Genomic DNA, 13,053 nt, shown 5'->3' with positions numbered 1-13,053 from the left:
GAAGGGGGTGGAGGGGGCACCAAACGATTGCTAGTGCTAATGGCAGCCCCCCTTTCCCCAGTACACTGTGGTTATTGATCTGTTCTGGTGGCTACAGCTGATGTACAGAAAAAATAACAACTGACATCCTCTGCACAACACGCGCGCACATTCAAACATGTGCACTCACAGCACAGAGAAGTGGGGGCGTGAAAAAACATCTCAGCGATCCACTCGTGTTAAAGGGTTTGGTTGGTTTTGGTTTTTTTGGAAATGCTCCGCTTACACGGAGACACCTGAGCTGCAGAGCTGAAACGAAACATCAAAGCAACAAATTTGTGTCGAGGATTTTTAATAATCGAATTGCGTTATTCCAAGAATCGTTGCAGCCCTAAAACTTGCATTAAATTTTTAGTTTGTGTATCAAAATACATGAAGGTTGGTATTTACCTTTCATGCTGGGATTTTTTTGTTGAATCGGAAGCCTGAAATTTTCCTTTGATCTTCATTTTCCCTCTTACTTCTCTTCGTGTTCATGCCGGTTGTTATTTCGATTTATGCAGCACACGCGTGACCATAGTGAGATCAAACGTACACACTGTGAATGAAACTGTCCGTGCTCTGTGGTAGATTGCAAACTGAGGTGAAATGATACAGACGTAAGCAGCGATAATAGCAGCGACCTAGCCGGGGCGGAGTCTGTGAGGTGCGCTCCTTTGAGAGGCAGAGGAGCGCAATCTTTGTTGGGTTTGAATCAGTACGTTTTGCATCCAATAAAAGCAAAGATGTTAACAAATAAATTGGACAGTATTCTGGCAATTTAGTGATATTTTCACAGCTGTGGTCTTGACTGGTCTTGAAATAAAATCCCGAGTCCGCAAGGTCCGAGTCCATGACAAGACCGAGACCAAATGCGGTCGAGTCCATGACAAGACCGAGACCATCAAAAAGCGGTCTCGAGACCGGTCTCGAGACCAAGACCGATCTCGAGTACTACAACACTAGATGCAGCGTCCTCTCAGTAACTGTTATCCAAAAGAATATTATTTAAAATTAAAATGTCATGTTTTTTATATGTGGTTTGACTTCAGATGGCTCCTGGAGCACCGCCACTTTCGGCTCTCGACGCTGCTGACTTAAAGTGAGCACAGAGGCCTGGCTGTACTTTGTCACTGATAAAAATTAAATAGTTGAACTTCTGTTACATAGAGTTGTTGTGATAACAATGCACACGACACTGTGTGACTTTAAAAACGATATTTCCGTACAGTAAACTGCATTCTTATCTATAGGGGAAAATGGGCCTGCTTTCTCCTGAATTAGATGACTGTGTCATCAAACGTGTTTCTAATCAACATTTTTTACCTTTAGATAGTTCTAATAAGTGATTTTTTTTTTTGCATCAAAATGACTTTAATAAAATAAAATAATCTTAATAAAATGGTAGTTTAAAAATTATCTTAACTTATGTCAACCGCAGTTTGGTGTAAGAACTAAAAATCTGAGGATTCAGACGTGAGAAGAGGCAGTGAACGCATCGTGAGGCTGGCCAGACTGGCCAGGTGAGTTTCACCGCGGCGGGGATGTGGGATCAGTTTTCTTTTCCGGCTGTTGGCGTCAGTTTACCTGCTGTTGATAGCGATGCCTGACCTGAGATCAGTATGAAAGTGTAAGGAGACAAAGGCAGGGTGACGGGCAGGACTGCTACCTGTGCCTTAGAAAAAAAGAAGCCGACAGTAATCAGCAGGTAAGTCAGCGTCCACATATCTAATGCGTTTTTATTTTTAATGACAGGAAAACAAACTAGTAGGCCGAGGGGACGGCTATGAGACCTCAGTGTTTCTCGGTATAAAATGCAGTTTTTGTCGTGATATAACCTAATTAATTTGGTGAGAGCTGTGGAAGGTGGCTCCGTGCGCACCTAGTTTCTGCTACCGTGATATTATTTCATCGGGCTTTCTAGAACCTGAGGAAATGTTTGAACAACTGAATCTTATTTCACAGTGAGCCATGATGGTTTACAGGCTCGTATTATACTGGATGTGTGAGCTTGACTTTGGTCCTGAGCAGCGTAAAAGCTTTAAGGTTCAGTCTCTTCTGTTAACCCGGATTGGTGTAGGCATGTTCACATCAACTTAGCAATGTCTGGATGCAGGCTTATCAAATAGGTGTCCTAAATCTTTGTGGTATTCTAAAACATCTCAAAGGCCAGACAAAGTATATTCTGCGATCCTTTAGGCTCTCGGTATAAAAGCTGGGGCCCTTTAAATCAAGAGTCTGAGCTAAGCTCTGTAATAACTACAAAATGATATGGAGTACCAATCTCTCTCTCTCTCTCTTTAGTCAGTCCTTCAGTCACTCATTGGTGAGTACTGGAATCCTGTTTGAGAGCAAGAGAAAAAGCTTCCTCTTGTGCAATGATCAGCGCCATCATGTGAATATCTAGAATTTACTGAAAGCAGCAGAAACATAGTTGTTACTTGAATGCTCTCTGCTTAAAAAAACAAACCAAAACCAAAAAGCATGCATCAAAATGGGATCAGTTCTAGTCACTTTACTAGTGAAATTAGCTGTTCATCACTGTTCATCGCTACAGTTCTCTTAACCTTAATGGCAGTTAAATTTACATCAAGTGGAAGATGGCATGTGTAAGTTTAAGAATTCAAACTTGACTGAAGAGTCTGCTGGTGTGAGGTATTGATGATTTTACGCAGAGGGCCGCGTCAGTGCCGGTCTGCAGTGATTAGTACTTCCCAAAGCAGACAAATGAAAGACGTCCACTGAAACCTTGAAACAGCTGATAAGAAGGTGTCAGAACACACAGTGCATCACAGTCATATGGGACTGCTTAGCTGCAGACAGAGCGGCTTTGGCAAACCGTGTCCTCTGCTGAAAGTGCCTACAGCGTTAGCATGAAAATTAGGGACTTTAGTAATGGAGAAGAAGAAGAATTACATCATGTGGACAGCTGGGTGCTTGTGTGTTGTGTTATTAGGGAAGAGATGCATCAGGATGCTTAATGGGAAGAGGGAAGCTCAGCTGAGGCATTGCTGTGGTCTGTGTTCTGCAAGGAAACTATTTACGTGGATTTTACTTTCTACATAACCATTATTGGTACTTAATGTATGCAGTATCCCCTGATGACAGGAACCTTTTTCAGCATGATAATCTGACTGTTATACCAGACCTAACTGCAAATCAAGTGAAGAAGCAAGGACACCCACCCACTGGCAGATGTGTGGGTGCATTATACATGATATGTTTTGCATTTGACTTAATTAAAGGAATTACATGTCATTTTGAATTTGTTTGAACCAATTGTGTCGTCTGATCATCTACTGAAGTTTGTTGCTATAGCTGATATTTGCTGTTATTCTCCTAGACCTTAGTAAATATTCAAAAATACACTGATGTCATGATTTATAGAAAGCAATGAAAGTGCATCAGTGAAGCTGCAAAGAGTAGAGACAGTGAAGGTAGATGAGTTTAAATATGTGGGGTCAACCACCCAAAGCAACAGACAAATGAAGAAGAGAATGCAGGCAGGGTGCAGAGGGAAGAAAAGGAAGGTCAAGGGTGATCTGTGACAGAAGGATAGCAGCAAGGGTGAAAGGGAAGATTTACAAGATGGCAGTGAGACCTGCTTTGATGTATGATTTGGAGGCAGTGGCACTGAAAAAAAAAAGACAGGAGCCCAAACTGGAGGTGGCAGAGCTGAAGATGTTAGGATCTTCATTGGGAGTGATCAGTTTAGACAGGACTAGAAATGAGTACATCAGAGGGACAGCTCAGGCTGGTGTTTAAAATGGAGCTGCCAGGCAGAAGGAAAAGAGGAAGATCACTTCATGGATGTAGTGAAGGAGGATAGGCAGAACGTTGATGTGACAGAGGAGTACACTAGGGACAGGGTGAAATGGAAGCAGATAATCTGCTGTGGCGCCCCCTAAAGGCACCAGCTGAAAGAAGAATGAAATTAAGTCCCATCTTTTAATAAAATGGCACTGATACTGTAGCCCCTTAACTGGCAAGGGCCAGGTGACGGGCCGTTTGTAGTCCCTTTTATATGGCAGGCTAGACCCTCCCATTTTCATTGACACGTCATTCGGCCAATCATGTAACTGGCTGCACCAAATCACCTGACAAAGCTACGTGACGCCCTCTGAGTATTATTGGCTCTGGGAAACCCATTTCTTAACATGATTGGTCGAATGAGGTGTCAGTCAAAATGGGCGGGTCTAGCCTGCCATATAAATGCACTTCATTCGGCCCGCGGACCAGACGCAGCCGATTAATAGGCTATGAAATGGGTTGTTCAGAGCCAATAATAACCAGAGGGTGTTATGTAGTTGTTTCAGGTGATTTTATTTGCTGCCAGTTAAGGGGTTAAAGCCACTGTGAGTCCAGTTATTGGTGGTATGCCATTTTAATCCTCTCTATTTGTCTAGACAGTGAAAGTTCTGATGTCTTCGGGAGTCTCCAGATTCGACCGGGTGAGGGAGATGCCACTCTATGACCAGGTCCCTGAGGGTTCCTGGTATGGGGACCCTGCCTTACCTCCACCCCCAACACACCTGCAAGGGACAGTGCCAGCTGTCAGCTTAGACTCCCTCCCCCCTCCTCCTCTACCTGATCAGCCACCTATTGGACCTGAAGCTTTCTATCCTCCCAGCGATGATGAGCCAATGGAGAGAGACTGTGATGCTATGGACATTAAGCCAGTCCGCCGCTTCGTCCCTGAATCTATCAAGAACTTTTTCCGTGGCAACAGCGGTAACCGAGGCAGCAAGGGTCGGTCCATCCCCCCTCCTCTACAATCTGTACCGCCCCCTCACTCCCCTGCTCCTTCGTCCAGAAAGAGTGCTAAGAGCCACACCACAGCAGGAGTCCCCTGCTCACCTCCACACTCTGCCCCTCCATCTCCAACCTTTCCACACTCCCATGGTGGCTCTGGAGGCAGCTACACCCCTCAAAAGGACCAAGATGGACTGCTGCTAGGTGCTGAAGCATGTGATTCTGTATCTGCAGTGCCAACCAATCTCTCAGTTCAAACCTACCAGGAGCGTGTGGAAGAATATCACGCACGTTACTCCTACATGAAGTCGTGGGCTGGTTTGCTGAGGATCCTGGGCTGTGTGCAGCTGCTGCTTGGAGCTGCAGTGTTCGCCTGTGTCTGCGCTTATGTTCATAAGGACAATGAGTGGTTCAATATGTATGGATACTCCGGGCCACAGCTGTATGGAGGGCTTGGTGGAGGTGCAGCTGCATATGGTTCTGGGGGCTTTTACTACACAGGACCCAAAACACCTTTTGTTCTAGTTGTGGCTGGCCTTGCATGGATAGTGACAGTTATGCTGGTTGTTCTTGGGATGACCCTATACTACAGAGCCATCCTTCTAGACTCCTCTTGGTGGCCTCTGACAGAGTGCTCCATAAATCTGGTGCTGGCTGTGCTCTATTTGGCTGCAGGGTGTGTGTATGTGAACGACACAACTCGAGGAGGGCTGTGCAACATGCCAGTCTTCAACAATGGCGTGAATGGCGCATTCTGTCGCACCGAGGCTGGCCAGACAGCAGCTATCATCTTCATCTTCATCACCATGGTGCTCTACTTTATAAGTGCAGGAGTGTGTGTGAAGCTGTGGAGGCATGAAGCAGCCAGGATGAGGAAAGAGGGGCTGGCACAGGAGGTCTGACACACATATATTACATTTCCTAGCACTAAAATAATAATCATAACTAAATGCCTAACTCAATCCTTAATCCAGAGGCCTATTCTACAAAACAGACTTTGGGGCTTAGCAAGGAAACTCTCTTGTTACCCCAGTAAGAAGAGAGTTATGGTAACTTATTTTAACACTTAGCCTCTGCTGTTGTATCCAAGATAAGAGATCAGCATGTACAAAGCCGCAACCTAATGACTAATCAGTTCTCTGGAAAAATGAGTCAGCATTCCTGGAAAATTTTGCTAGTAAGACAGTCTAAGGCCTGAATTATGCTTCTGTGTCGGGTCTTTCTGGGGCCTATGTATGTAACCAGAAATCCGCTCTGAACCCTACGCGGTAATCACAGTCCCTTCAGGCTGCGTCGACCCAACGTGTTGCTACGTTTCTTGAGTCAAGTCAAGTCAAGTCAAGTTTATTTATAAAGCACATTTAAAACAACGACGTTGACCAAAGTGCTGTACAAGATCTGTAACCCCAAGGACTATACTAAATAAAAATAAAAATATATAAATAAATAAATAAAATAATAAAATAAAAATAAATAAATAAAAACATTAAGAACAATAAATAACATAAGAAAATTAAAAATTAAAACGTTTAAAACAAGTACCATAAAATACCATAAAACAATCATCTAAAAGGAGGTAGCACTGCAGCCAAATGCCAAAGAAAAGAAATGTGTTTTTAATAGAGATTTAAATGTGTGTATCGTCTGAGCTGTGCGGATATGGAGAGGTAGATCGTTCCATAGCTTTGGTGCTGCTGCTGCAAAAGCTCGATCACCTCTCTGTTTTAGTCTGGTTTTAGGCCTCTGTAAGAGCAGCTGGTTCGATGACCTCAGAGCTCTTACAGGGGTGTGACAGTGAAGCAGCTCAGACAGATACAAAGGTGCCAGTCCGTTTAAGGCTTTAAAAGTAAGCAATAAAATCTTAAAATCGATTCTAAAACGGACAGGGAGCCAGTGAAGGGATGACAGGACTGGGGTAATGTGTTCATGCTTTTTTAAACCGGTTAAAAGACGAGCTGCCGCATTCTGGACTACCTGCAGGCGGCGCACAGATGATTGATCTATGCCAAAGTACAGAGAATTACAGTAGTCCAGGCGGGAAGCAATAAAAGCATGAATAACTTTTTCCAGGTCCTGCTGCGGGAGATAAGGTTTTACCTTGGCAATGACTCTGAGTTGGTAAAAACTGATTTTGGTAACAGCACTTACTTGCTTCTCCATTTTAAAACTACTATCTAAAATGACACCCAGATTTTTCACAGCATCACGACAGTGAGGAGCCAAATGACTCAGAGTGCCAGAGGAGTTGCTTGAGGGGTCAAATTTACCAAAGCATATGACCTCAGTTTTGCTTTCATTAAGATTTAGGAAATTGTTTCTCATCCAGGACTTGATGTCACTTAGACAGTTCAGCAGGGGTTCCCATGGATCTCTGCTGTTCAGTTTGATGGGCATATACACCTGGATGTCGTCAGCAAAACAGTGGAAACAAATATTATGTTTCCTAAAAATCGACCCTAGAGGCAACATATACAATGAGAAAAGAATTGGGCCCAGAATGGACCCCTGAGGCACTCCACAAGAAAGCTTTGCTGTGGTAGAAAAACAGTTTCCTAGATGGACAGAGAAACTTCTATCAGTAAGATAAGATCTGAACCAAGTCAGAACCGTGCCTTTAATGCCAATTTCATGTTCTAGGCGGGATAGAAGGATCTCGTGGTCCACAGTGTCAGTGTCAGTTGAGAGGTGCATGTCAGGTTACGTCGTAGGTTACAGCAAAGGGTTCAGAGGGGATTTCCTGTTATGTGCGTAGGCCCTGCAAAGACTCGATGCAGAATTCAGGCCTGAGACCTCCTGTCAAGTAATGACATAATGACAATTTCCAGGTCCAAGTATCTCATCCACTGGATGAGGCTCTTAGCCTCTTGTGTTTTCTGAATAGATACGGGTCTCCAACAACTATTAGTGTGTATTGTCTTTCTCTCTGGCTTTTTATTTGCTCTATTCATATGTAGCATACCTTGAAGATTTCAGTGTGGACTCTGTTTAGAATCAGCAAACAATCCAAACCTTGCAGCAACATGAATGACTAACCTCGTGTTGTAGATAGAGCCGCTGATCATCAGCAAGTGCGATCACCTCTATAAAAGCAGAACGTTTGGCAGTTTGCATTCAGGTGTGTGTTAACACAATGACAAGGAAGCAAGGCATCAGCAGTGATCTTAAAGAAGCAACTGTTGCTGATATAAGACCATTTCAAATAATCTGAATTTGGATTAGAAAAACACTGAACCAGTATGACTTGTTTGCAAGGGTTGGGAGGAGAAAGCACAGCTTAGGTTTGCAAAGAGATTATATTTACCTAATTTCAATAAATTCTTGTTTATCTTTTTCTGTTACAATAGTTGAGAACCACTGGATCATCAGTCCCACTCGCTATAGTAAGTATCAGAAAGTGTTTTTAAACGGTCCAGCAGGTACCAAGGTGCATACAGTACACATGAACTGAACGTGGGTCTCTGTTTACTTGCTGCAGCTCGATGCAGGCTCCAGGGCATCAGAGCAGACTCCGCTACCCACCATCCAACCAGATCTCATGGATGCTCCAAACAGCTTAAAAGCTGCTCCTCATTTGACACTAGAGCCAGAGATCCTCCGAGGTCACATACCAGCAGGACACATCCCTAAACCTGTTGTCATAGCCGACTACGTGGCGTGAGTATTACCTTCTAGGTCTCATCTTCTATGTATTTCTGTATTGGACAGGAAGGCCCTAGTTTAGCACCAGATTTCATGTGCATATTTGACATACGAATGGACTGTTCTCAAATATTGGTTAAATACAGTCCCTGATTTTGTCGCGGTGTCCCATAGTTTTCCTTCCTTTGATGGGCAGTGTTTTGACAGAAATAAAACCTTAGCCTGCAGCAGTGAAATGATTACCAATGTATTTTTGCTTGTATCAGTATCCTGGGAAACCAGTGACACATTTATTTATTTTTTCATTTGCAGACATGTTTCAAAAGATCAGTTCTTGAACGCACTCCTGTACAGATTGTGTGACTTATCCACAAAAAGCGGGTCAGCTTGAGAGAAATGTAGAGAAATCTCTAGTCCCAAATGTATTCCAAACTTCTGAGAGAGCCAGAGATTTGGCATTAATCTCTAAATCTTAAATAATCAGTTCATCAGTGCTGCCATTTGTCAGGGTTTCATTTTAGGTCCATCTCACACAGAATGGCATATAGTATATTTGCAGGTATTGTGGTATTTGATATACTATGCTGTCAACAAATCCTGTGCAGAACTAAAATGAAGTGTTTCCTTGCGCTTTGTTCCTTTTACCTAGAATTCAACTGTTGTCCAAAAGCTGCTTGTCAGTCATCACTGGTTCCTTTCTGGTTTAGATCTTTCATGGATTTGTTGTCAGTAAGACAAAAATTGAAGATGCACACTTTGTGCATATTAGCTTTGTTTAATTTAGAAGTCTGTCTGAATCAACTATCTTCTAAACCATGCCCAGAAATCAGATGGTATTAGCAGTTTGAGATTAACGTAAAATAGTTTTGAAGTAAAAAACAAATTCCCATATAAATACTGAAGGTTAAGTAGATTTTAGGAAACTGTAGTATTTCCTGTAGCCAGTAGCTATAGTAAACAGCAGAGGGGTTTTGCCAACCCATTTAAACACCTGGTAGACACATTTAGCTGGTATGTGAATGTAACCAGTGGACCAAGAAGTGCTGTCTCCTTTGCTGTTTCTACAGGAAGTATCCCAGCATCCGCTCAGATGAGGAGAGGGACCAGTACAGAGCTGTGTTCAATGACCAGTATGCTGAGTACAAGGAGTTGCATGCTGAGGTCCAGGCCATGGCCAAGAAGTTTGAGGAGATGGATGAAATGATGCGGAACCTTCCGTCCCGGCCTTCCAGTCAAATGGTAAATTTACTAAACACACACACACACACACACACACACACACACACACACACACACACACACACACACACACACACACACACACACACACACACACACACACACACACACAGAATTGTATCATATAGTGTTGTACAGAAAAACTACATCCAGTAACACATGTTTTGTTTCAGGAGAAGGAGCGGATAAACGGGATTTTAATGGAATATCAGAGGAAGAAGGCTGTGAGTATACATTATAAAGTGTTTTGTCTTCCTGATTAGGGTCTTAGGGAGATAATTCTGTTTCGAAAGAAGTCTGGTACTTCTTCATGTCTCTGCTAACAGCACTGATATTCTTTGCGCTTCTATTCCTTTTGGGGACCTGTTTTTTCTTCTTTTTCCTCAGAAAGCTCCTGCAGAGAATTAAATACACCAAAAAAAAAAAAGAAAGAATGAAAGAAAACCTTAACCCCTGCATATACTCTCATAACAGCTCATAATGTATTCAGAAATAATAAATAATGCCACACAGTCACATAATATATGAAGTGAGTATTTGATAAATAAATGTAACCTCTAATATAAGCTCACAGAAATGCAGTTCATGTGTTAGCAGGCTTACACAAAAATGCAGATTTTGGGGTGGAAGCAAACTCAAACTTAGATAAATGGCAGAAAAGGAATGGAGGAAATCATTGTCTTTGTATCATTTGTTCTAAGTTCATGTAAAAGGTTCAATACAGTGTGCGTTTGGATGGAAATATGATGACCACTGTGCCATCCTATCGAAGGTTTTTAGAAAGAACAGAGATTACCTGGTCATCTGACCAAAGCCAGGTACAGAGCTTTTTAAGTTAAGAAACTTTTGAGTCTGGTTTAAAGAAGCAAAAGGAAAAAGTAAAGTCTGTTTACATTTACTGAACTATTCACTTAGAAACCAGATGATCAGAGATGATCAAAAACATTTGAAAACTCTGTTTTCCCCGATTCAGTCTACTGCTTTACAAACAAATCCTACTGCAGTAAATCAGAAAAATTCAAATGCATGGCTCCTTAGCCAGATTAATTTTATTGTAGCCAATTGCTCAGATTAATCAGTACATCTTCTTCTATCCAGTTATGCCGTTTTTTACATTCTGACAAGCATATGAACAGAAGTCTGAAAAACTCAACTTGGGACCACCAGCAGGACCACTGAGTGTCGCCGTTATTGAAAATGTTCTGCCTGGTTTCTTAATGATTGTGTGGTTTACTGAAACCTATGTAAAGAAATGCACTCAAGTGTACTGCTTTCTATTTTTGTTGTCAGGACCCAGGGTATTTGGAAAAAAGAGAGAGGTGTGAGTACCTGAAGAACAAGCTTTCTCACATCAAACAGAAGATTCAGGAGTACAACAACAACATGGACTACAATGATAGCAGCTAAGCTATACATCTGCAGCGATGGTAGAAAGTGTGTTCTGCTGCAACACAACAGTGGGACTGTGGTATAAATAATGTTATAATGTTACTGGTGAACCCATAATCCCTGAAAACAGACGTGACATTATCATATTGAAACAGGTGAAGAAGAATCATGTCACCAATATAAACATCATCTGGGATGCCTCCTCCTTATAGGAGGAATGGTAAAAGGCACATCAAAATGTTGTAATATGTACATGCACACAGAACGCCATGATGACAGTTTAAAGGGACATTTTGGGAGATGTCTTTTTTTGGAGCTGTTTTAGAGACTGGAAGATGGAAATGTCTGATATTTAGCAAACTTAACAACAGAGACTCAGAAAGCAACTTTCAGACAAACAAAAGGGATTAAACCTTCTTGTTGGATGTTGCTAGAGAAACGTTGATCCAGTTCATTTGTTACTTTTACGTGGAAGATGACATAAACAAAATGTCAGAGTCACAGCTAGCTGGCTAGACACTGCCTGGACAGATGATGAGGAAAGAAAGGCTGACTCGATGTTAAATCAAAGTTCTATGAGCAGAGTTAGAGCACCGCAGCAGACTGAGGTGTTGGTGTTTATTCTTTAAGTTGCAGTTCTGCTGCTTGTGTGTCAGGGTGCGGGTGTGTTACACTGGACTTACTGGACACTCTTATTGGTATTTTCTTAGTTCTGTCAGACACAATGTGAACATTTTCTTAAAGTTCTCCAGTAGACATGAATGGTCAGCCTCTCTCTGTTACTGAAAACACAATGCTGAATATAACAATTTTTTTTAATCACATTTTTTCACACTGTTGTGTTTTATGTGTATTTTAGTTTGGCGTCATATGTGGTGTGTGCTGTTACTTCATGCCAATGAGGAACGTTTCTACGTACATGTGTTTGGTCTTATTGCATTTAAACATGAAACCTATGTTCAGGACATGGATATGTGTTCAAAATTTCTATTTTTTATCTAATGTAAATTCTCCACCAAAACTGGTGGAGGTGGCTGGGGAGAGGGAAGCCTACGCTTCTCTGCTTAGGCTGCTGCCCCCGTGACCCGGCACTGGATAACTGGAAGAAAATGAATGAATGGATGGATGGATGTAAATCCTGCTTTATTATTTGTACAACTATGAATGAGTTTGCCATAATAAATGTGTGTTTATAATTTGCTGGGATGGTGTGCAGTGGTTAACGCTGCCGCCACAAATAAATAAATGATTCTTGACAAGAGATCTTTTAGGTGATTGAAGTTGAAAGGTAGGGACCTCCATGAATCAGCATTTGTGAAATATGTTGGAAAATGAGAACAACAGTCTGGGACTATTTATGTTCCTATTCCTGTATGACAGGAGGGCAGGGTAGGGGCAGGGCAGGTTGCACTGAAAGAGGCTGCTGATCTTAGCAAATACTACTGCCATGAGGGACTGCAGCAATATTTATGTAATATCAGCATGAATGTTGGGACCCTGAAGTTTCCAAGAAAGCTGTCTTCTGGTACCTTTTCTGTCATAATCAGCTTTAAGTTTCTTTTTTTTCTTTCAGTCTTCTTTTAGGGCCAGGTCTTTGCTCCACACTGATTCATTTCCTTGGAAATCCTTTTATGTTAAACACTGTGTTCCTCAAAAAACACTTGCTGCTTTGGAGGTGCTCTGACCCAGTCATAATTTAACCTCTGTCAAATGATGTCAAGTGAAGATTGAGATCTTGATTGCCTGCTAGCCTAAGCTTGGTGCTGAATGTACAATCATAATTCAAATTTATAGAACCGTTAGAGAATGAAGTATATGATTTACAATCAAATGATGTGTGTAAGTGTAACAGAAATGATGGCTGGAGCAGTGTGTTGAGGAAATTGCGAAATCCTTGAGCTAAGGGTAAAATGAGGAACTGAAAGCTGTTGCCTGGAGACGTGCAGAGCAAAGTTAGAAACATGTCCAGGCATGTTGTTCCGAATGGAAAAGTACCTAAAAAGAACCTAAAATGCC

At 42.1% G+C, this 13,053-nt stretch overlaps 1 protein-coding gene across 2 annotated transcripts; it reads left to right on the top strand.

The window, feature by feature from the left end:
* Window positions 1-1,594: 1,594 nt before the first annotated feature.
* marveld2b (MARVEL domain containing 2b) lies at window positions 1,595-12,250 on the top strand. Of its 2 annotated transcripts, none has more exons than XM_030723630.1 (7): window positions 1,595-1,726; window positions 4,425-5,666; window positions 8,115-8,150; window positions 8,246-8,424; window positions 9,477-9,648; window positions 9,822-9,872; window positions 10,939-12,250. In XM_030723630.1, exons 2-7 carry the CDS (start codon window positions 4,440-4,442, stop codon window positions 11,053-11,055), a joined length of 1,782 nt encoding a protein of 593 aa, XP_030579490.1. In that variant the 5' UTR covers window positions 1,595-1,726; window positions 4,425-4,439; the 3' UTR covers window positions 11,056-12,250. The 2 variants fall into 2 exon arrangements, with proteins under 2 accessions (XP_030579490.1, XP_030579491.1); XM_030723631.1 differs by having other exon boundaries at window positions 1,600-1,726; window positions 4,429-5,666.
* The last annotated feature ends 803 nt before the right edge of the window (window positions 12,251-13,053 follow it).

Source organism: Archocentrus centrarchus, unplaced genomic scaffold, assembly GCF_007364275.1.
Source record: "Archocentrus centrarchus isolate MPI-CPG fArcCen1 unplaced genomic scaffold, fArcCen1 scaffold_26_ctg1, whole genome shotgun sequence".
Lineage (NCBI taxonomy): Eukaryota > Metazoa > Chordata > Actinopteri > Cichliformes > Cichlidae > Archocentrus > Archocentrus centrarchus.
The sequence above is the reverse complement of the archived record's forward strand: the minus strand, read 5'-3'. Positions and strand labels throughout refer to the sequence as shown.